The following is a 25,062-nucleotide window of genomic DNA, read 5'->3' as shown; positions in this document are numbered from 1 at the left end:
TTGCTGCCCCCCAAGCCCTCCTACCTTGAAGGGCCCTGGTGGTCTAGCAGCTTCTTCAAGGGGCAGGAAAGAATCCCACTCTTTCCTGCCCATTACCGCTATTCTGCCAGGGCAGAACAGCTGCTGAGACTTGTCTCGACAGTCTTGTGAGACTGCCATAGGAAGTCGGCAGTCATTTTTAAAACATGGTGGCGTCAGGCAGAATAGCAGTAGTGGGTAGGAAAGTGTGTGTTCTTTCCTACCCCCGCAGAGGCCACTAGACCAGCAGGGCCCTTCAAGGTGGGACTGCAGAGGGCCCACTGAGGCTCAGGGAGCTGTAGTGTGTGATGACGAGCTGGGGGAAGAGCCTCTGGGCCCCCAGATTTCAAGACCCTTCTCTGCAGTCCATTTGACCTCTTCCCACATCCCTTCTGAGTACAGGCACCATTGGTTAAGAACCTCTAACTAGGCCATACAGGCCAGGAGGAATTGGAAGAAACTGTATTTGGCTGTTCAAGCATTTCCTAAAACCGTGATGGCAAAACGTGAGCTAATGCAGGCATTTTGGATTGTTACTGGCTTGATTCTGTGATGGGACATCCAGTCCTTGGTTTCTTTGTCCGTTTTGCCTCCCAACCCCCACCCCCTTACGGTTTGGCATTTGTTGTTTTGCTGTGTCCAGTCCATAGGGAGTAAGAAAGCTTGGACTGGACTTCCTTTCATGTTAGTCTGGAGTCTTAGTTCTTGCTCACAGCTTTGAAAGTGTCTGAGGAGGGAGGTGCTAGTTGGGTATTAAGTTGTTGGCTATAGGTTAGGCAACTGTGGCTTGCAGGAGTCCTGCCATATTAGGGAAGACAATTGGTGGAAGCAGTGGCGTTCCTAGGGGGGCTGACACCCGGGGCAGATCGCCGATGCGCCCCACCCCCCTGGTGCAGCGCCCCCCCCCCCCACCGGCAAAAACCCCCCTGATCCCCTGGCGAAAGAACCCGCTGGGGGGGGGGGGGTGCCCTGCGCCTGCCGGCTCTTCGTTTTCATGCTCCCTCTGCCCCGGAACAGGAAGTAACTTGTTCCGGGGCAAAGGGGAGCATGAAAACGAAGAGCCGACAGGCGCGCGGCACCCCCCCCAGTGGCGTGCACCCAGGGCGGACCGCCCCCCCCTTGGTTACCCACTGGGTGGAAGTGCAGGTGAAGCAGTTCCAGGAGGATGGATGCTGCTGGATAGTAGGGAGAGGTTGCTGGGCAGGAGGTAGTGTGAGAGAAAAGTTGTTATTATAAGTTTTCAAGTTTATTAAGGGTTTATATCATGCCCATCAAATCAGAATCGTGGCCGGGTTGAAGGCATGGGGAGAGCGGAGAGTGGACTTCCGATGGTGCTGTCACGTGTTTTAAATGCAACGAATTGTGTAAAACACAGGCGATGTGGAAGTCTATTTGGGGGAGTGGCTGCTTCTTTGGCGCCTCCCCTAGCTACGCCTCTGTATCAAACATATCTGATTGGTTTACAATAAAACATAGTAAAAGTAAAAGGAGGAGCGCAATAATAATATGACCATGAGGGGAAGAGGAAGGAACTACAATCAAGATAGGGAAGTAATAATTTGAAATACTATTTTATTCATATACATATGACTTACTGTGTGGTGTATTATGCTTTAGTAGGAAACAGTGAGTGCTGCTAAATTTAGTGCCTGTGAGCACCTAAAATCATAAACGTTGATAAACGGTCACCTTGCAAACAAAAATTGTTTTAGTAATTGGAGATGCCTTAGATTTTACTGGACCTAAATCGAGAAAAATACAGCTGACATTCAGTTGTACTTTTTCTCTTCACTTCCTGCCATGACATACGGTGCAATATTGATAATTCCATATGCTGGGGAAAAGCACTTTGGTGTTTGGTGTCCCAAAGTCCTTTGCATGTTTCTGCACTTTTCTGGTTTTTTTTTTTGGATAGCAGTTGAGAAACTCATGTACTGTGAGTTTGTCTGACATTTATCAGTATTGTTGTGGAAGCTCCCTATTGTCGTTGACTTGCTGCAGCCTCTTCCTCATCCTCCATATCTCTTGGCTGGAAGAAGGACCTCAAGAGTTGTACAGAAAGTGGACTGAGGAGCATTTTGTGTTTTGTGTGTTTGCGTACCCTGCATCCTTAACCCTTCGTCTGTTTTGTGTTGCAGGGAACGCAGGTCTGGCTGCGGGAGAATGGGCAGCACTTCCCCAGCACTGTGCAGTCCTGTGCAGGTGGCGTTGTGGTCTTCAAAACCGAATATGGGCAGGTAAGACCGTACTTCTCGAACTAAATAAACCAAAGTAACAGAAAAGGCTCATTTGGCATCCCATTTTATTAAACTTCTAAATTTATTGACATCATGCCAGGTACTGATAAATGATATATGACATTCAGCTAATTGCTCCAGTGGAGGCAAGCAGTTCAAAAGAGTAATATAGTAACATAGTAGATGACAGCAGAAAAAGACCTGCACGGTCCATCCAGTCTGCCCAACAAGATAAACTCATATGTGCTACTTTTTGTGTATACCTTACCTTGATTTGTATCTGCCATTTTCAGGGCACAGACCGTAGAAGTCTGCCCAGCACTAGCCCCGCCTCCCAACCACCAGCCACTCACCGGCTCTGCCACCCAATCTCGGCTAAGCTTCTGAGGATCCATTTCTTCTGAACAGGAGTCCTTTATGTTAATAACCGCCAGGTCTAAATATTTAAATTGAATTCAGGAAAGATGGAACTGCTCTGGGTCAGTAGACAAGAAAGACAGTTCATAGTTTTATCACAGACTTTAGTAGGGCAATTATCCATTGAAAATCCCATGACAGTGGTAGCCCAGATTTCCCATGCAGTGAATTCTGTTTTTATTTTATTTTTTTCATATGGAGAGAGCTGCTTCAGATGAAACAGTAGTCTGGATAGAGAGGATCTTCTGACCCTTGCCTGTGCACTGGTGCTGACTAGTTTAATGGATGTTATCAAGGTGTACTGAAATCTGGTTTACAAACATTTCAAAGTGTAGCAGTTAAACTTGTAATGTGTATGAAAATTTGATGGCATTATACCTTTTATTATAAGAACTTGTTTTAAAATATTGTCTCTTTTACAAAAGCTTGCATTCTGTGGGCCCAAGTTATCTTTAAATTTCTGGGTTTTGTGATCATTCTATTAGAGCCTTTTGACAAATTTCAAACTTTTTTTTTTTATTATCATGTTTATTAACAAATCTTCAAATGCATAACTTTTACAGAACAGTTAGCTGTACCAGTTCCCATTCTAGGCTAATACAATCTAGATCTTTGTAAGTCCTTAAATTTTTTATTTTCTCCCCTTCGTCCCCTCCACCCCACTCTGCTTCTTGCCACTGATGTCAATGTGTCCCAATATGGAGACCATATCTTGCAGTATGTGTCTCCTTTTTCTGTAGACAAGTCCGCCACATTTTTCCGTTCTAGTGAGCACATTTGAATCATTAGTGAGCGCCAATGGCTGACTGTGGGGCTTTCTGACGACAGCCATACCTTCAAGATAGCTTTTTTCCCCATCAGACTGGCTCTTTGCAGGAAGGCCCTTGCTCCCGCTGGTACTTGTCCCTGGATAGAGAAGGTGTTAAATAGTTGTTTTGGGGAGTGGTGCCATATGATTCGCCACATGACAAATTTCAAACTTAAAAATGAATTTATGAGGTGAACACACACATTTCTCCTCCCCCCCCCCCCCCCCAAAAAAAAAAAAAAAAAACATGGCTGGTGAGAATATGTAACCAGCCTGTATCTAAACGTTGAGAACAGGTAATGGGCAGGTAATGTGGACATGGGAAAGACACATCCTAGTTGTCTGAGACTGGTCCTGCATCCCTATTCTTTGGCGCCTCCCCTAGCTATGCCTCTGCATCAAACATATCTGAGCGGTTTACAATAAAACAATAAAACATATTAAAAGTAAAAGGAGGAGCGCAATCATAACATGACCGTGAAGGGAAGAGGAAGGAACTACAATCAAGATAGGGAAGTAATAATTTGAAATACTATTTTATTCATATACATATGATTTACTGTGTGGTGTATTATGCTTTAGTGGGGGGGGGGGGGAGCAGGGGCCGAGCAGCAGACTAAAATATGCCCCCCACCTCAGGCTCTTACCCCCTCAAACCGTGACGTCTGGCTATGCCCCTGTCATATATTCCAAACCACTGGCAATCCCATGTCTGCAGAGTGCACTTGAGAGTGAGATGCTCCACTACCTGCCTGCCCTGAGCTCTGGCAGCTCCTCAAGGGTCACAGCTTGAAACCTTGCAGATTACGTGATGACTGGGAGAGCATGTTCTAGCAGCCCAGGAAATGGGAACACATACTCGGACTGGCCTGCTGTATTCTGGCCTGCTTACCGGATACTGCTTTGATGGCCAAAGGAATAAGCATCCAGCTCGGCATGGAGTCAAGAGTTTCATAAAATGCAGAGAGGAAACACACAGAGGGACCAATGCAGAAAGTTGTGCAGTAACGCTCTGCAGTAAAGCTCAGCACAGGGTTTGCTAATGCATGTGTTTAAAAAAAAATAAAAAAGAGAGAGAGAGAAAGTGCTTCTCGATGCAGTAAAATTGTATGGCAATAGGTTGTGCACAACCAGTGTTCTCAGACATGGGAGAGTGTGTCAGATGCATGCACACTTGGGATGTGCAAGTGGCAGCCATAATTAGTGCACAAGAAAACCATTGGCATCCAGAGTTGCATGCGTGCATTCATGCATGTGCTGGAATGTTCTGCCCATAAAACAGTTAATGCAGTACTATTGTTTCATGTACCGAGTGGCATAAGAACATAAGAGTAGCCATACTGTGTCAGACCAATGGTCCATCTTTGGGGGTCAGCAGTATCTTGTTTCCAGCAGTGGCCAAGCCAGGTCACAATTACCTGGCAGAAACCTAGGTCATGGCGGCATTCCATGCTACAAATCTCCCAGGGCAAGCAGTTGCTTCCCCATGTCTGTCTCATTAGCACACTATGGACGTTTCCTCCAGAGCTTGTCAAAACTGTCCCCTAGTCTTTGTACATTTGTAATGAGTGAAAAATTGATTTACTTCTGTTCGTTCTACATCACTCAGGATTTTGTAGACCTCAATCATATCTGTGATTTCCTGCGCCTTGGCTCTAGCAGATGTCAGCCTCTCCGGGTTGTTTGTCTCTGTTAATTCTTAGAAAGACATGAGACATCTTTCTCTTAAGATATATGCAGTGGTGCAAATACTTAGAAAACCAAGAAGACCCAGGATATCACTTTTTGACCTGTTTTAAATGGTCATATATTATGTTTAGATTCATTCCATCTTGACCTGTTTGTCTAGACACCCAAGTGTCTTTTTTTTCCTGTAGGTTAGGTTTGTCAGAGTGAGATCCTTGTAACTGTGGCAGCCCATGTATGTGTGTGTGAAGGGGGTAGAATAAAAGAGACTCCAGGTGTTTCGGGAACTGCTACTCTCAAGGCACCATGAGGTTGAGAGGCAGCTGTCGGCTGGTCTCTCAGGCTCCAGGGAAAGATGAGACAGCTGCTTTTCTGTTCCAGTTTTGAGAGTGAACGTCTCGCTCCCTCATTGCTTTGAGAAGGTTGAAGGTGCTCTCTTGTTCTGCATGGTCTGAAAGCCAGGTATCCTAAGACCTTGGGACATGTCTTGTTTATCTCAAGACCAAACACACTAGCCAAGTAAGGTTTTTTTGGTCTATGGGAAAAGAGAGTTCAGGAGTTTGTAAGAAGGACTTTAGGAGGAAGTGACCCAAGGAAGCTACATGGAGTCCCCGCATGCAGCTTTCTCAAAGGGCTTGAGAAGTGAATTTGATACTTTTTTTTTTGTTTGTTTTTGCTTTTGAATTAATGGTTCTCTGGAGTTTGGATATTTCCTGTGATTTTTCTGCCCAGTATTGTGTTCTGTTTTTGCACTTCAGTAAAGATCTACTTTCTGTCTTGGAACATAGCTCAATGTGTGCATTATTTTTTTGTGAAGACAATGAGCCAGTGATCTCTATAGAGCCTCACAACATATACTGTTCCCATCCTAGGATCTGTGTACTTTAGTAGCTAATAGGTTTTTGTCCATTCTGTAGCTTCTGAAGATGTCCCCTTAGGTTGCAGGAAGTGCCTTGCAAACAAAAAAAAAAATAAGTGTTATATTTCACTTTTGACATAGATTTACTTTAATTGGACCAAATTTTGGTTCAGCTTGTGTTGTGTTTAAGTGTGTCATATACAAACTGAGACAAAGTAGGTCATCGACAATCTGTATTTGTAGTGTGAGTTACTTACTGTACAACATGCTAGGGAGTGCCCTTACCTTAAACCATTACCCTACATCCACAAATGTGTTTTGATTATGCAACTGGAGACACAATGACTCATCTGTCCAAAACTTACTGTGACGAAGTGAGGCACTCCTTGGTGTGTCCGTCATGATCCTGAGCACATTAAATTGTTTTTAAAGTCATTTTTATTGATTTTTCTGATGGCTGATTTGCAAAGGAGACTTTGCTTGGTGAAATCACTGTTAGCATGTATTAAATTTAGTGCACAAGGCTTTTTTTTTCCCCCTTTTCTCGTACCACACCAGTCCAGACCAATGGGTTATGTTCATCTACCAGCAGAAGTAGACAGTGAAAAATAGTTCAAGTAATTCACCCCTTAAGGGTATCGTGCAGCCTGGAATGTTGTTTTTTTTTACTAAGCGGATGGTAGGTGGACCATGCAGCTCTTCTTTGGTGCTTTCTGTTAGATCCTGACCTGGTTTCTGGGTGCCAGTTGAGCAGGGGGTTATTGCCGGTGAATTTGGCTCATTTAATTACTGTTGTTATATCTGAGCTGTGATGATACTCAGTGGTGCTGAGTCCTTCATCCCCCAGCTAGGGTGACAGCTGGTAGTGCTGGGTTCCTCCCCTTCCCCATTCACCCACACTCCTTCCCTGTGGGACAGTTATAAGGAGGCATATTATGGGCATCTACATGGTTAGCGTGTGCAAATGCTTATCACGTGCTAAAAACGCTAATGGTGCCGTTAGCTTAGTAAATGGTACCAAATGTGGCTAGAGAGATTTCTGTTTTTTTGAGAAACTATTTTTTTTCTGGTAAGTATGCAGTTTACTTTGTTTACTTGTGTCAGCATCACTTAGGTAAGTGTGTACTTTTCTCTCTTTGCTAGGTTTTTATTATATTGTCAGCAGTTCCGAAATCGGTACTCCTCCTTCAACTGCTTCTATCCTGGCTTCATCTATTGTCTGTGAGACAAGAATATGATTTGCATTTGGTGTGGCTATAATGATTCAGCAGCGTGTAGGATACATTTGGGGCATACACGGAGGTGACTTTAAATTCAGGCTTGGCTCTAAATGCAGCATCCTCATACATGGTTTCAGATTAATCCTACTCAAGTGTAGCCTTGGATGCAGAACCTTCATCTGTGGAGTTAGCTACAGCATCCTCAAATGAGGAAGACATGGGTGTGACATCAGTCTCAGCATGAACAGGAGTGGTTTCAGTGACAGCTTTCACAGTTCTTCATGGTATACAGTGGCCTCGTCTCTCTGGCCAGTTGCCACATTCAATTAGAACATTTAACCACAGCCATATGTATGTGAACCCATGCTTCAGTAGCCTGTCTATCTCCAGTTATCAACAGCTACCTCTTCATTGTGTTCAGGACTAACCTCATGGTTAAGAGCCTGCTGGGAGCAAGGACAGGGAACCGGATTTTGATTCTGTTCTGCTGCTCTTTTTACTCACCTGTAGTGGGAACATCTTCTGTAGCTGCATACGTGGCACCAGTTACCGCTTTTGGCCCTTCACATCCTTCAGCGCAGTAGCCAATGTGCCAGCTATGACAATTGTCTCATTTACAAATAGCTGAAATAGGTGCCTCGGTATCACTGGCTTCCTTGGCTGCCTCTAGGGCTTTGACTCCAGCAATTGCATTGGTTATAGAGGCTGCCTGTATGGAATTGGCTTTAGTGTGGAGCTGCCTGTGAGCCACAGGCTACCACGTTCACCTGGGGAGGGGAGTAGGATACTAGAGCTGCCTATGGGCTGTGAGCTGCAGCGGCCGCCTGTATAGCGCGGGCTGCAGCCGGTGGACTGCTGGCTAATGAGGCTGTCTGTTGGATATTGGCTACAGTAGCCCGTGGGGCACTTGCGGCAGCAACAGCCTGTATGGTGTGGTCTTCAGTAGACATTTGCATTTTCTCATTACTTTCCTGCAGGTTTGTTACCTGTGAAAGTGATGGGCTATATCTTTCTGATTACAGCTGCTGCTTAGTCTTCTGTTGTCACTCCCCTTTGTAATTTTTCAGCTCCTTCATTCTCCCTTGGTGCTTGGCGGCTCTAATACACTATTGTCCTTCTTGTTGCTGGATGCTTCTCATAACTCGCCTACTTTGACTTTGATTTGGCATGGTTTTGTGGGTAGTCTATATGTTACAGGAAATGTTACAGTTCCAAAATGATGTTTAAGAATAGAGGGGATCGCTCAGAGCATATGGTCGCAACATGTGCTGTATTTATATTTTGATTCTATTCTGTTTTATTATTCCCCAATTACCTATAAGGTAAGGAAAAGGGGAAGTAAATACACTAAATTTGAATTAATTACATTAACCTGCACTGTACGTTTTGGAACATGTGCTCAAAGCATGGCACTAAGTTTTAAAAAGCGACCATGTGCTATCAGTGTAACTTTAAAAGGTAACATGTGCTTAGAGCATTTGGAGCTTGCACATGTGAGAACATGTGCTTTTCCCAATATAAAGGCCAGATAGTTAACTTTAAAAGAAAATGTTTATTTCTAGTACAGTCAAGGTAATAAGTTTACAAAGAGAGGCAGCTTTAGAGAGGATCTTTTACCAATGGAAGTATGCTACAAAATAACAGGTTTGATTGTAAATGAAGCTGGATAACTCACATTGATGGAGGCTGCTATGGAGAGTGATGCAGGAATCCTTGCTGGAACAGGACGTTTCTTTGTAGATTTGCTGTCTGATGAGCTTGAAGCAGTTTCTTTTAGGTGGATGTGATGTCCAGCTTGAGAAGTCAGGATTCCAGGAGATTCTAGCTTGCTTTTAGATTTAATCACTTCAGGGCAGCAGCGACTAGGACAGGAGCATGAGCATCAGGAACAGCCAGGAACAGGAAGAACTAACTTTCTAAAGAAAGAGCCCCTGCTTTTAAAGTGTCTGAACTGGGCATTTATCGTCAGGTGGTTGCCCTTGGTCCAATTAGAAAGCTCCTGTGTAGCTGAATTCTGGGCATCTGGCTTTGAGATGGAGCATGGCAACAGGTCACATGCTCAATGACATCACAAGACTTCCTGCCTGGACATCTGCTAGTCCATTGTCTGAGAGTGATTGAGCTTAGATGGGCTTAGTCTTTGTCTGAAAATAGGTGGAGGTGTAGTCTTTTGTTACTGCAGTCTCTGAGGTAGCTGTCTTTTGAAAGGAACATCTGCTGGTCCATTGTCTGAGGGTGATTGATCTTCTTTTGTCTGATAATAGGTGGAGTTTCACTGTCTTTTGTTGCTGTAGCCTCTGTGATTGGTTCTTTGGATAGGTGTTGATGGGCTTAGGTAACCACCCAGCTCTAGTAGTTTTCCAGAGGAGAGGGGGGAAGTAAAGTCTTTGCAGCTGTATATTTTATATGATTTGGATCTGATCCAGCAAAACCAATAACTCTGAGAATTAAACTTATATCATGCTACATATATACTCCTCTTATTCAGACCACATGGTTTGTATAGCCTGCAGATTAGCTGTTTCTACTAATCTCTCAGGGCCACAGAGGCATTGGCCAGCACAGTTACATAACTTCTGAGATCTGTGAAGTTGAGACCCATGGAATTGGTTCATCCTATGAGTTTTTCTCCCTATTAGCCTAGGTGGGTCTTTCTCGTTTCATGCACTTTTCAGGCCTTTATGTTCCTTTATTCTTATCTGAATATTAGGTTTTAACTGAGTATGGCCTTCTAGGCCATTCAGCCAGACTCTTGGCATTTTATTCAGACTTTTCAGGCCCTTCTTCCTTGTTTTATTTTTCCTGGGCCTTCTTTCTGTTTACTACTTGTTTTCCCTGCTCTCCCTGTTTCAGCTACTCTGTTGTTTGGGGGGGGGGGGGGGGGATTCATTGTTGCCTTCCTAAACTGTCCTTGTTTGTGGATGGTTTTTGAGCAACATCCTTTTGAGTTATCTATTTGGGCCATCTGGTAGTTCACACATGTCTTTAATTTTCTCTAGTACTTATGGGTCAACATTCTTACCTTGCTATGGCATAGCCTTTTTTCCTTTGTGTTTTTTTTTACTGGGGAGACATTCCTATTGGGGCAGTGCTTTACATCCCATTGGTCTGGTCTGATATGGATGAAAAGGAAGGAGAACATTTTCTTACCTAATAATTTTCCTTCCTTTAATCCTACCAGACCGATGTAGATGCCCTTTCTATAACATTTTTCATAGGTCATAAATTATACTGGATGTCATATTTCTTCAGCTTACCATATTCCTTTTATGTCGCACTTCGCCTGACTCTGTTAAATATCTGTATATTAGTTGAGTAAGATCCATGCTGCAGCTAAGTCTGAGTGGCCTCATTGGCCAGGTTTTAATATTCTTCATTGTAGATGTCAAGAGCACCATTGCTTGGCTATTCGAAATACTAAACATTCAGGCTGCACAATACCCTTAAGGGGTGAATTACTCTGCACTATTTTTCTTTCTTTCTTCTGCTGGTAGATGGGCATAACCCATTGGACTGGTCTGGTAGGACTAAAGGAAGGAAAATTATCAGGTTGGGATGTGTCAGTGTAGAATCTCTAATAAAATACATGCAGGAATCAACATTTATGTGGGAGCAAGATTTTTTACAATTATCAAAAACTAAAATGTTAACAGAGGCAGCACAAGAATATACACGTTGAAGTATCAGCACTGTAAGTTGGAATTTCAGAACCTAGATATGTAAGTGCCAACTTAGAATGTGTACGTTATGCTGTTTTTGAAACCTATATATCTATATGGTCCTAATTAAGTACAGAAGCCACAATCATTTGGCGCTATTGACTTTTAAGGGGTGGAGGGGACACAGGGGGATTAAGGGGGTGACCTCTGCTAATCCCTGCTGTAGATCACTGTCCATATGAGCACTTTTACAAAATTTACACATATCTGGTAGCAGTTGTAAATCTCGACATTGAGGTCGGTGATCATAGATGTGCATTCCTCTTCTGAAATGAATACATGTGTTGTTTTTGGGTTCCGCCCATGTCCCACCACACCCACTTTCCATACGCATATATTGAAAGTTTATACATGTAAATCCTGGCTTGCTAAAATGTGGCTTTTTATCACTTATTTGATGGTACATGTGTAAATGCTGGTATTTATACATGTAAATCATGAAGAGGGCTTCTAAAGTAGTCTATAGTTAAATTTACATTTGGAAAACACTTTGCAAAAATTGTAACTTGTACATCTGGGAGATGTAATCTTTTTCCAGTACATTCTGTAGAAAAGTTTAAAATGTGTTTGAATTTTTCTGACTGGCTTATATATAGGTATATAAGGATTTATTTACCGCCTTTTTTTAAAGAAATTCACTCAAGGCGGTATACAGCAAGAATAAGTCAAACATATGCAATAGACAATTACAGCAGTAAGAATATTCAAACAATACAAAGTGTGACATAGTATACTACATTACAGTGCCAATACAATATGTAATAAAACATTTTAGTAGACAGTGTAGGGTATAAGCATGATGGAACACATAGATAAGATAGAATAACAGGAGTAAGAAAATAAGGGACTAGTTAAGGAGTATTGAAAGTGAAGGCATATGCAGTGCCTGATAGCAAAACAGCATGCAGGTTACAAAAACTAGTTCACTGGCCTCTTACAGAGATGTTATACCAAGGCTTCCACAGAAAGCCGCTGCTGCCCAAAGATGTATTTATAGCAAAGTGTTCTCTGTTCCGGTTAGTTCACCTGATTTTTGAATGAGATCTGGCCACTGTGCACTACAGCATCTCACTTCTGCGGAGCTAACCAAGCCCAAATATGGAGGGATAAATAGGTACTTATAGGCAAAGGGAGTAGGGTGGACTCCAAACAACTATGGCTATTTGAGGATGGGGAACACCAAAACAAGCTTTACTTAATAAGAGAGGCGTAAGAATTTATGCTGTCTTGAAACCTCCTTACTGGAGGGAATCTCTTGTGGTGGTGGTGGGGGTGTCTGTCTCCCTCTGTATTCATCTCTATTCCTCCCCAAAATGTGTTTATAGTCTATATTTAGTTGAATAAATCATGCAACACTTGTAGACACTATTTGAAAGGGTTGGTGCCCTTGGGCAGTGCCACTGAAACCTATCCTGACGGAGTACCAGCCAGTTAGTTTTTTAGGGTATCCACAATAAATGTGTGGGAGAGAAATTTGCATTCAGTGGAGGGAGTGTATTCAAATCTCTCATGCGTACTCATTGCAGACAGAGCTACAACTGTGACAGGGTGCTTGGTCTGTCCTAGCATTGCGATGCTTATGTACTTATGTACAACTTCATTTAGGAGTTTATATCTTCCTTTCCAAAGGAAAAACAGAAAATCATATCTAAAACATTTCAAATCGCAAATAACCGATACCTTTTTCAAATGTAAGTGTACAAAACTATACATGGCAAGCAATAATTCATCCCCTTCCAAAACAAATTTACTTTCTCAAACCAAAAGTGATGAATGATTGGTGTTAACAAAATTATACACATTGAGAAACATAAATTTAGGTGTAAGGTACTGTTAGTCATGGCTACAATTATAGAGTGTTGCTTTTCCAGTTGTTCACCCTAAATCTCCGGAAGAAAGTCATGCACTGGGTTTACACATAATACTCAGGTATGCTGTAAATCTTACATCTGTGTATATGTCGGTTCCTCGTATGTACATACGTTAATTAGTGACATGCACAGTAAACAACCAGGTTTTCAGCTTTTAGAAAGACTAGCTAATAAGGTTCTGTCTTCAAATTGTCAGGCAGTGAAATGTGACATGCAGGGGGGCCCTGCCTCCAATCTTTTTGTGCTGTGTTTGTATTCTGTGTTCCTTTAGAAATAGTCCAACCCAAAGCAGTTTACTAAACCTAAGAATAATACAATAAACAAATACATGTTGACATTTTAGTACCCGGGGTAATCAAGCTTATGTTTTGCTCTCTCTCCTCAGTGTGGTTTCTGCTCATCTAGCCTGTTACCCTTTTCATCCTAATTCCTGCTTTTTTATATTCTCCCCATTTTCCTCCCAACCTGGGTGGGAACATAGCTCAATGTGTCTCTTCTCCTGCATTTTCCTTTTCTGCCGGTCCACACGCAGTTATTTTCTGCTACCTTCCCCCCCAAGGTCTTTGTCCCTGGGCACCTACCCTCTCACCCACTGCTCATTCCCTAATTTCAGATGCCTTGAAAACCTAACTGGCAGGAGCTCCCCCAGAACAGAGCTGTGTGCTGAGATGCAGGGGTCCCAGGCTGCCAGGGATAAGGAAATATGTGGACTTGGGTGGTTTCTTAATCATCCTACTTTGAAGGTCCTCCAGTGGAAGAAGACTCTAGTTCAGGGTTTTCTAACCTTGGTCCTCAAGAGCTACAATCCGGTTGGGTTTTCAGGATTCCCCAACGAACATGTATGTGATCTATTTGCATGCACTGTCTTCATTGCATGCAAATAGATGTCATGCATGTTGGGAAATCCTGAAAACCCGACCTGGCAAGGGCAGCGGTTGGACACCCCTGCTCTAGTTCCTAGTCTTTCCCCACCTGTCACTCTTAGAAAAACAAGTATATGTCCACCCCCCCCCCCCCCCCCCGTGCAAGGTTGTTTAATCCCTTCCCTTTCCCAGTTTGTGCACTCTGGTATTAGATAAATGCACTAAACTGTTGGCATCAGATTTCCGTTGCTCAACGCTATGAAGATTTCTGCTATAAACCTTGACACAGCTCAACTGAATGTGTTAATTTCTCTGGCATTGTATTAGGTCTATAGGATAGAAATGGGAATTTTTTCCCTCTGTTTAGGCTTTCTTTTTGGTTAGTTCTGAAAATTATAGAAATAGACAGACACTTGTTGCAAGCTTATATCTTAACATTCCATAGCGTCCCACAGATCAGTCCAGAGACTGGTGGGTTATGTCCCTCTGCCAGCAGGTGGAGATAGAGAGAACTTCGGAGGTTCACTATATGTGGTCATGTGCAGCCAAACCCCATTATTCTCTCTTTCTAGCAGGTGGAAGGTCATAACTCTACAGCTCTGGATTCTGGGCTCCTCACCCATTCCCTCAGGCTGAGTTCAGCTTCCCTTAGGGGGTTGAGGGCTTGCTACTGTGGTGAGCAGGGTACACCTGGTGGGGCCAGGTCCCTCCCTTCCTCCCCCCTCCCACTGGAACCCCCTTTCAGCCTCACATGAGTCGGGGTGTCTTCTGTTTAAAAATATATATATATTTCCTGGTGGAAGGTCATAACTCTACAGCTCTGGATTCTGGGCTCCTCACCCATTCCCGCTGGCCGAGTTGAGCTTCCCTTAAGGGGTTGAGGGCTTGCTACTGTGGTGAGCAGGGTACACCTGGTGGGGCCAGGTCCCTCCCTTCCTCCCCCCTCCCGCTGGAATCCCCTTTCAGCCTCACGTGAGTCAGGGTGTCTTCTGTTTAAAAATATATATATATTTCCTTAGCGTATGCAGCAGATGAATCCAAGAACTGGTGGGTTGTGTCCATCTACCAACAGGTGGAGATAGAGATTACAAAGCTGAAGGCAGTGATACCAGACGGCCAGCTCCTCCTTCACCTCAGTACATGTCTTCTGAAGGATGCCCAGGTGCCTTCTTTCTTCTGTGATCGGAGAGAGGGTGATTCTGGAGGGCTGGTTGTTCTATTGCATCCTTGGCCGGAGGACGTTCCTCGATAGTGTTTCCTCCGTGGCCTCTCTGCGGCCGAGTTTTTTTCAGGTCGCTCTCCACTGGAGTAGAGTCATTCTTGTAGCTCTGGATTAACCACAACGCCCTTGGTATGCAGATATAGTGAGGCTCCTGCTGGTGGCTTCATTTTGGATCTGCTTGACTCCGGGCTCTTTGTTCTGGGTCTACTCCTGAGTGGATGATCCCTCTCGCTTTGGTCTTAACGGCCTGGTGTTTTGAGAGGTCAACTCTGAGGAACAGAGTTCTTTGGACGCTATGGCTACTGTTCTGTTGCGATCTTGTATGTGATCTACGGTCCACTGCAACCACGTATTCTCAGGTGTTGAGGATTTTTTTGAGGCTGGTTGTGGCCCACGCTTGGTCTTCATTGTGGGCGTCTTCCTCAGCGATTGAGTTCTTTCTGCAGGATGGGTTGCAGAATAGCCTGGTCTGGCCTCACATTCAGAGGTGGTGCATTTCTTGCAGAGTGCTTTGCTCCTCCGCTGCTGCTACCTTCTTCTCCCTGAAACCTCGTTCGTATTCTCCGAGTCTAGGTTGCTTCAGACTCCTTTTGTTCCTTTGCAGAAGGAACTTAAGCAGTGTTCTTGGTCGCCAATTCTTCGGCACGCACTGAATTTTTTAGTGCAGCCATTCCGAGCTGTTTTTTTCTGCAATTTGCTGAGTCTGGAGTGACCTTGCTTTCGGTTCCTTCTTTTCCGGCTGTGGTTTGGCTTTTCTTTTTCAGCCTTACTTTCTTACCTTCTTTCGGGAGGGGGATTTTCACACGGAGTACACGGCACTTCATCTTCTGGATGTTCAGATGGCTCTCAGGTATTTGCATATGTTGCATGTTTTTCAGCATTCAGATCTTCTCTTTGTCTTTGTCGCTGGTTCTTGCTGTGGGACGACAGCCTCTGGTCTGATCTGATTTTTTTTTTCTCGTTGGATTGCAGATAATTTGTGGATTTTTTGGAAAGGTTGCATCCCGCCGGTGGCATTCCAGGCTCATTTCACGAGTTTGCCATCTACTTCTTGGGCGGAATGGGTGTGCTTTCACTATTCAGATGCTGCCTTTGCAGTGGCGGTTCTGTCTCGGGGAGCGGCGACTTCCCACTCTACTTAGGGATTGCTTTGGTACATCCCACCAGTTCTTGGATTCATCTGCTGCATACGCTAAGGAAGGTAAAATTATGCCTTACCTGCTGATAATTTTCTTTCCTTTAGTAGCAGCAGATAAATCCAGGATTCCTGCCCTTTGTCGGCCGCGCTTGTTTTGCCTGTCTGTTCTTGTTCTGGTCTTTAGTTTCCAAAAAAAAAAGAAGAGGAAAGAACAGAAACCACTGAAGAGGACTCCATCGCAGTCGTGGTTTCTCTTAAGTCAAACTGACAAGTTTCTGTTTTGTATGGTTGGTGAGGAAGGCTTCCTGGTTTCTTGTCTGATTCTGCTTGGTGATGAGACGTACTGAGGTGGAGGAGGAGCTGGCTGTCTGGTATCATGGCCTTCAGCTTTGTAATCTCTATCGCCACCTGCTGGTAGATGGACACAACCCACCAATTCTTGGATTCATCTGCTGCTACTAAAGGAAAGAAAATTATCAGCAGGTAAGGCATAATTTTACCATTTTTTCTACAGTATTTTGCACTCACAGCAAGCAGGGCTTCATTCTATCCGGGGGGTCCTTAGGAGTAAGTTCCTCATTGCTGGTGGGGGACTCCTGGTGATTTCAGCTGAGGTACATGGCAGCTCCCTCGGAGACTGTTAAACCAGAGAGCAGTGTCGGGAGTGTGCTCAGCCTGCCCTCACGGCTCCCTGTCTGGGGAGCGAGTGTCAAAGGTGCGGGACCACCCCTTGCAGGGTGTGGAGTCGGCAGTACCATTGGCATTAATTTCACTGAGGAGCAGGATCAGTTCTCTCAGATCTGTCTCTTCTTTTTTAGTAGCACTTGTGCCTCAGGGGAAGCTGAGGACCAGAATAACATAAGTACATAAGTACATAAGTAGTGCCATACTGGGAAAGACCAAAGGTCCATCTAGCCCAGCATCCTGTCACCGACAGTGGCCAATCCAGGTCAAGGGCACCTGGCACGCTCCCCAAACGTAAAAACATTCCAGACAAGTTATACCTAAAAATGCGGAATTTTTCCAAGTCCATTTAATAGCGGTCTATGGACTTGTCCTTTAGGAATCTATCTAACCCCTTTTTAAACTCCGTCAAGCTAACCGCCCGTACCACGTTCTCCGGCAACGAATTCCAGAGTCTAATTACACGTTGGGTGAAGAAAATTTTCTCCGATTCGTTTTAAATTTACCACACTGTAGCTTCAACTCATGCCCTCTAGTCCTAGTATTTTTGGATAGCGTGAACAGTCGCTTCACATCCACCCGATCCATTCCACTCATTATTTTATACACTTCTATCATATCTCCCCCAGCCGTCTCTTCTCCAAGCTGAAAAGCCCTAGCCTTCTCAGCCTCTCTTCATAGGAAAGTCGTCCCATCCCCACTATCATTTTCGTCGCCCTTCGCTGTACCTTTTCCAATTCTACTATATCTTTTTTGAGATACGGAGACCAGTACTGAACACAATACTCCAGGTGCGGTCGCACCATGGAGCGATACAACGGCATTATAACATCCGCACACCTGGACTCCATACCCTTCTTAATAACACCCAACATTCTATTCGCTTTCCTAGCCGCAGCAGCACACTGAGCAGAAGGTTTCAGCGTATCATCGACGACGACACCCAGATCCCTTTCTTGATCCGTAACTCCTAACGCGGAACCTTGCAAGACGTAGCTATAATTCGGGTTCCTCTTACCCACATGCATCACTTTGCACTTGTCAACATTGAACTTCATCTGCCACTTGCACGCCCATTCTCCCAGTCTCGCAAGGTCCTCCTGTAATCGTTCACATTCCTCCTGCGACTTGACGACCCTGAATAATTTTGTGTCATCGGCGAATTTAATTACCTCACTAGTTATTCCCATCTCTAGGTCATTTATAAATACATTAAAAAGCAACGGACCCAGCACAGACCCCTGCGGGACCCCACTAACTACCCTCCTCCACTGAGAATACTGGCCACGCAATCCTACTCTCTGCTTCCTATCTTTCAACCAGTTCTTAATCCATAATAATACCCTACCTCCGATTCCATGACTCTGCAATTTCTTCAGGAGTCTTTCGTGCGGCACTTTGTCAAACGCCTTCTGAAAATCCAGATATACAATATCAACCGGCTCCCCATTGTCCACATGTTTGCTTACCCCCTCAAAAAATGCATTAGATTGGTGAGGCAAGACTTCCCTTCACTAAATCCGTGCTGACTTTGTCTCATCAGTCCATGTTTTTGTATATGCTCTGCAATTTTATTCTTAATAATAGCCTCCACCATCTTGCCCGGCACCGACGTCAGACTCACCGGTCTATAATTTCCCGGATTTCCTCTGTAACCCTTCTTAAAAATCGGAGTAACATTGGCTACCCTCCAGTCTTCCGGTACTACACTCGATTTTAGGGACAGATTGCATATTTCTAACAGTAGCTCCGCAAGTTCATTTTTTAGTTCTATTAATACTCTGGGATGAATACCATCAGGTCCCGGTGATTTACTACTCTTCAGCTTGCTGAACTGACCCATTACATCCTCCAAGGTTACAGAGAATTTGTTTAGTTTCTCCGACTCCCCCGCTTCAAATATTCTTTCCGGCACCGGTGTCCCCCCAAATCCTCCTCGGTGAAGACCGAAGCAAAGAATTCATTTAATTTCTCCGCTACGGCTTTGTCCTCCTTGATCGCCCCTTTAACACCATTTTCGTCCAGCGGCCCAACCGACTCTTTGGCCGGTTTCCTGCTTTTAATGTATCTAAAAAAATTTTTACTATGTATTTTTGCTTCCAACGCTAATTTCTTCTCAAAGTCCTTTTTTGCCCTCCTTATCTCCGCTTTGCATTTGGCTTGGCATTCCTTATGATCTATCCTGTTACTTTCAGTTGGTTCTCTTCTCCACTTTCTGAAGGATTGTTTTTTTGGCTCTAATGATTTCCTTTATCTTACTGTTTAGCCACGCCGGCTGACGTTTAGTCTTTTTTCCCTTTTTTCTAATACGTGGAATATATTTGTCCTGAACCTCCAGGATGGTGTTTTTAAACAGCATCCACGCCTGATGCAAGTTTTTTACTCTGCGAGCTGCTCCTTTCAGTCTTTTTTCACCATTTTTCTCATTTTGTCGTAATCACCTTTTCTATAGTTAAACGCTAGCGTACTTGATTTCCTAGTTTCACTTCCTTCAATGCCAATATCAAAACCGATCATATTATGATCACTGTTATCAAGCGGCCCTCGTATCGTTACCCCTGCACTAGATCATGAGCACCACTAAGGACTAAGTCTAGTATTTTTCCTTCTCTTGTCGGCCCCTGTGTCTGTTTTTCTCCTCCTTTTTTTGTCCGAAACCAAAACCCCTGTGGACCCCCGGAGAGGGTAACATCCGCGCTCCCCCCCCCCCCCCCCCTTGAAGTCCTATTTGCTCTTTCAGGACTACTTCCAGAGAAGAAGAGGCACTGCTCATCTCTGAACTCAGTTCTAAACTTCCCTCCGAAAGCTTAAGCTTCACTTCTACTGGACCACTTTCCTGGAGTAGACCTCCCCCCTCCCCCGCATTCAGATTTGATTGGCACCTTTTTAGAGCAGGGACTCAGAATGTTGTTCCTGCAACTGCGTAAGAAAGTACATTTTGGCAGCCTACTACATATGAAAATGTATTAAAGGCAAATGCTACTTTAACAGAGTTAATAAACATACTAACAGTTTTGAAAAGTATAAAGACATACAGTTAATGAGCCCTAAAAGAATTGGGGGGGGGGGGGGTCCATACGCTGTAGATAGCCCATCCAGTCTTCATATAAGCCCAGTGGTTTGCTGGAGCCAGCTCGCACCGGCTCGCAAGAGCCGCTTGTTAAATTTTGACAGCTCTTGCGAGCCGGTTGTTGTATGGGGCGAGCCAGCTCCATTGCACGAGGTAAGCATGGCAGGAGGGTGCCATGCTTACCTCCCCTCCCGCTCCCATCCATGTCTACTGATGTCCTTCGCCCCCCCCCCCATCTTCCCCTGCCGCTCCCATCCGTCAGTTTCAAATACCTGCCTCGAAGCGCCACCTTATTTAAAACCCTGCTGCCAGTCTCCAGCTGCCTTCCCTGCTTGCTTCTCAGGCGTTCGGTTCGCGCCCTTAGTCCCGCCTTCTGATGTCATTCTGACGTCATTTCCTTTTCCCACGGCGGGACTAAGGGCGCGAACCGAACGCCTGAGAAGCAAGCAGGGAAGGCAGCTGGAGACGGGCAGCAGGCAGGCCTTAAATAATGCAGCGCTTTGAGGCAGGTAATTGAAACTGACGGATGGGAGCGGCAGGGGAGGATGGGGGGCGAAGGACATCGCTACACATGGATGGGAGCGGGAGGGGAGGGAGGAGAACTGCTGGGCATGGATGGGCAGGGGAGAGAACTGCTGGGCATGGATGGGCAGAGGGGGGCAGGGGAGAGAATTGCTGGGCATTGATGGGCAGAGGGAGGCAGGGGAGAGAACTGCTGGGCATGGATGGGCAGAGGGAGGCAGGGGAGAGAGGAGAGTTTCAGGACATGGATGGCGGGGAGAGCAAGAGAAATTCTGGACATGGAGGGAAGATAGAGGAAGGAGATTAGATGAGGGAAAAGGAAGTGAAGAGAGAAACTGCACATGGATGGAGAAAATAGGCAGAAGCTGGATCCACTGTACAGTCAAGTATGCGGAGGACCAGCAATGAAGAAGAAAGGAGGAAAGAAAAGAAATAAATGGAAAGGAAGCCCTGGAAACGGAGTCAAGGGAACAGATAGAGAGCAGCAGAATCAGATACTGGACCAGCATGATCAGAGAAACAAAGTCACCAGACAACAAAGGTAGAAAAAAAAATAATTTTATTTTCATTATAGTGTTTGGAATATGTCCACTTTGAGAATCAGGTGCTGAACGTTAAAAGTTTGTTTATTTACTTATTTATGGCATTTTATCCCATATTAAACATGAATTAGATTGGAACCTGGGATCATTTAATTTTTTTTTCCTGGAGAGAGTAATGTGTTGGCTGGCGCCCCCCCCCCCCCCCCCCCCCCCGCCCGGGTATAGCCAGCTCTGCAAATTTTTTTTTTTTTTTTTTGGGGGGGGGGGGGCGCAGAGGTGGGTGGGGGGGCGCAGTGGTGGACGGGGTGGGGGGGGCGCCGAGGTGGACCGGGGAGAGAGCCTGTTGTTAAAAATTTACCAGCACACCACTGTATAAGCCTCTCAGACTTGCTTTACACAGTGACCTGAAACAATTAAGTTTGGTTGTAGTAGAGGAGGATTCTTTTACCTGTAAAAATAGGAGTTACCTTGATAATTTATCAAACCTTTACAAGGATATTTCAAGAAAAATCTGAGGTACTTGTTTATGTTAAAAAAATTTTTTTTTAACTCCAAATTTTTCTCAACACATCTGGATAAATTCTCTCTGCCTGACCCCAAAAAAGTCAACTAACATTTAAAGAGTGAAAAAACAGACCTCTCTGAATCTGGAGCAAAAGTAACAAAGGTCCTCTCTTCAAACAACCTCCTGAGTAGATTACAAACAAATGGGAAAGCATATGGAGCATGTCTCATGGAATTCTTTCTAGTCCTGTGTGTGTTTGGGAAAGGGGAGGGAAGAGGCAGTCTGAACAGAGCAATTTCTTAATTGCTGTATTTTACTGTTTCAAAGTTTCTATGCTGCAGAAGCTGGAACTACTACTTCCATAGAAATGCATTGGTTCACTTTTACTACTACTACTACTGATCTGGGCTGTTTTTGAACTCTGTATTTTCACAGCCCTCTTCCCCCCTCCCCTCCTAATTTTTGCCCCATTCTGTTATTTTGCCCTTGCACAGGCATTCTCGACCCCTTAGATATAATTTGTTTCCAACATCCATAGAGTTTTAAAGACTAAAAAGCACCTCCAATGTCACTAAGGTCCTCCCAAGGAGTATCTCTAACCATACCCTCTCCAAAAGACATCACACTATGCGATACCAGTAAGCAAGTGTTCTCTGGATTAGCCCCCATACTGTGAAATGCTTCCCTTAACAGAAGACTCTAACACACACACACACTGTAAAAATCCTAGGAAGTAACCTTATCAAGAATTTACATTAAATTATCATAACCCTTAAAAATAAAGCAGAGTATCCCATGTACCAAAATTTAAGTATCTCCTCCATCAGATAAGTAAAAGGAAAAGAGACTGTTTTTTAACAGTTTACGAAACTCCAGGTAATCTGAAGTCGGTCTCGGTTCAAAGGGAAGGGAGTTCAGACAGCAAGCAGAGCTATAAGCAAATCCCGTTGCATGGACAGATGGATTTGTATTTCACTTTTTTCAGAGTAGGGAACTGTAACAGACCATTATCTCTTGGCCTAAGAGGACGATCTGACATTCCAAAGGTAAGACTGGCCCAAGTATTCAGGGGCAGAACCATAAAGTATTTTGTGCACTAAAGTGCATAGTTTGAATTGGCAGTGGGCCTCCATTGGGAGCCTGCAAGCTCCTCAACTAAGGTATAACATGGTCAGATTTCCATTTACCAAAGATTAGCTTCGCTGCCATATTCTGCAAAACTTGCAAACATCTAAAAGATGATTTAAGGCAACCTAGGTAGAGTGAATTACAATAGTCAAGCTGAGATAGCACTAGTGCCTGTACCACAATTTGAAAGTATTTATGATTTATAACATTTTATATACTGTAAGTGCCTCAATTTGACCAAAACTCTCCTGGTAAGTAGCTTAATTTGGTTCTTCATGGTTAAATGACTATCCAGAATTATCCGTAACACTGTCAAAGATGTTTCCAGAACAAACATAATACCTGAAATTACTAATGGAGAATTTGGGGGTTCCCTAAATAGTGAAAATCAAACTGAGAATCTTTGTCTTGCTAGTATTTAACTTCAGCTTATATTGAGCAGCCCACTGTTTCATTGCATTAAAATATCTCAACAGAATTTGATAGCGAAAGAATAATAGAAATATCATCTGCATACAGGTACATATTGTGCTTGGAGAGATCAAAAGACCTTCTTAGAGTTGCTATTAAATCATGAATCGGGGACAGGGGGAGCCCTGCAGGACACCCACCATAGGAACCCAAGATTTTGCCCCTTCTGAATCCTGTAAACCCTACTAATTTAAAAATCTTTCAAACCACTTGAGCACAGAACCAACCAAACCAAAATGATCCAGAATACCCAATAGAATAAAATGGTACACCAAGTCAAAAGCTGAAGGCAAATGAAATTACATTAAAATGACATTGTTAACCTAATTGGGCTAGTGAAGAACTAAGTAATGTCTCGGTACTGAATCCCCATCTAAACCCAGATTGTATTTTCAAAAGCAGACTGATGATCTAAATAAGCTTCCAGATGCTTGGCCACTAAGCCCTCCATGATTTTTGCAAACATCAGAATATTAGCTATGAGGTGGTAATGGTTTGTTTGTCCTGGATCAAAAGTAGGAGCCTTTAAAAGTGACGTAAGTAAAATATCTCCTAGACACGAAGGAAACTGGCCTGCTGCTAGGTGATCAATAATCGTAGTATAAAGCCAAGCCTTAAACTGTGGTGGAGCAAACGTCAACTGGATATGGACAAATATCCAGTTGATAACAAGATCTGGAAAATTTAGTATACAGGGCCAAGGATGACTCCACAATTGATAAGCAAAGAATGACTAGAGAGCGCTCTGCCAGGACTCCAAAATTTTCAGTATCCAGGCAGACCGACACTGCTATCTCCTCATTTTTTTTTTTTATTTTTGTTACATTTGTACCCCACGCTTTCCCACTCATGGCAGGCTCAATGCGGCTTACATGGGGCAATGGAGGGTTAAGTGACTTGTCCAGAGTCACAAGGAGCTGCCTGTGCCTGAAGTGGGAATCGAACTCAGTTCCTCAGTTCCCCAGGACCAAAGTCCACCACCCTAACCACTAGGCCACTCCTCCACTAGCTGGGGTCCATTAATTCAGCACCAACCCAATCTTATCTTGGAAAAAACCCTGCAGAATCATTTGCTGCAGGTTCCATTGAAGAGTCCAAGCTCATGACCGAGGACAATACCAGTTTAATTAAAGAGTTTATCCACTTCTACCCTATCTAAGATAATATTCAAGAAAACTTGTAATTTGTGATATTATATATTGAGTCTATACTCCACATACTGGTGCACCAAAGAACTAGCAATGCATTCTTTGACTTTTCTTTCTAATGATCCTGTGCTAAGATTTAAATACTAGGCATTACTCGTATGTCATCTCTATTTAATCAGTACTGTAGGTTGACTGAAGACTGCAAATCCAATTCCTGATCTACCGCCTCTATTCCAGTTTAGTACTTCTATTGCAACTGACCTCTGGCAAGAAAAAGGAGCACCAACTTCTCCAATGAGAATTTTCTTTTGTCCAAATGATGTCCTTAATTTAGACCTTCTTGGTTATGCTCTTAAATATTCTGCTATATTAAATATTTTTGCAGGCTCATCTTTTCCAGAACTTACATGGCACTTTACATACGAGCTCTCTATTACAACAGACAGCGATCGTGATTCCAGAAGATACTTCCATCACCTGGACTAGTTATGCATTTTAAATTCCTGCACATTAGACTTCTGCTCTGAATATGACTATTTCCTAAGCTACCCTTCTTTCTGAATCATCTAACTCGTAAGTCCTGCTGGCCTCCTGCAGCTGAGGGCTCAACCCTTGGTGAATGGTAGTCATCGTAGGTGAAGATTCCATATCTATTGGCGATAGATTGCGACGCATTGCCCTCCATACATCAATAATTGAACATTTACCATCATCTCTAAATGTTAATTGTTTTTTTAATCTTCTCTTTTGTTCCATATACTTTACCATTGTTATTTGATCATGCCTTTGTAATAATTACCAATCTGTCTTGCATTTATGTAATTGGCTTTTCATTATTGAACCCTTCTGGTTTCCCTTTTGCTTTTGCACCTAATTAACACTGTTTTCTCCATGTTGACATTGTCTTTCATGTCTATTCAATTCACACTGATTA

The 25,062-nt window shown here is 43.8% G+C and overlaps 1 protein-coding gene across 1 annotated transcript in view; it reads left to right on the top strand.

Moving 5' to 3' along the window:
- The window catches only part of MYO10 (myosin X), a 468,050-nt gene that overhangs the window by 101,581 nt on the left and 341,407 nt on the right, over positions 1-25,062 (top strand). Inside the window, exon 2 of the mRNA XM_030207302.1 lies at positions 2,157-2,255. Coding sequence (XP_030063162.1) covers positions 2,157-2,255 — 99 coding nt within the window. The remainder of the gene's footprint in view (positions 1-2,156; positions 2,256-25,062) is intronic.

The sequence above is a fragment of the Microcaecilia unicolor genome, chromosome 1 (assembly GCF_901765095.1).
Source record: "Microcaecilia unicolor chromosome 1, aMicUni1.1, whole genome shotgun sequence".
NCBI lineage: Eukaryota > Metazoa > Chordata > Amphibia > Gymnophiona > Siphonopidae > Microcaecilia > Microcaecilia unicolor.
Note: the sequence above shows the minus strand (reverse complement) of the source record. Positions and strands in the feature narration are given on the sequence as shown.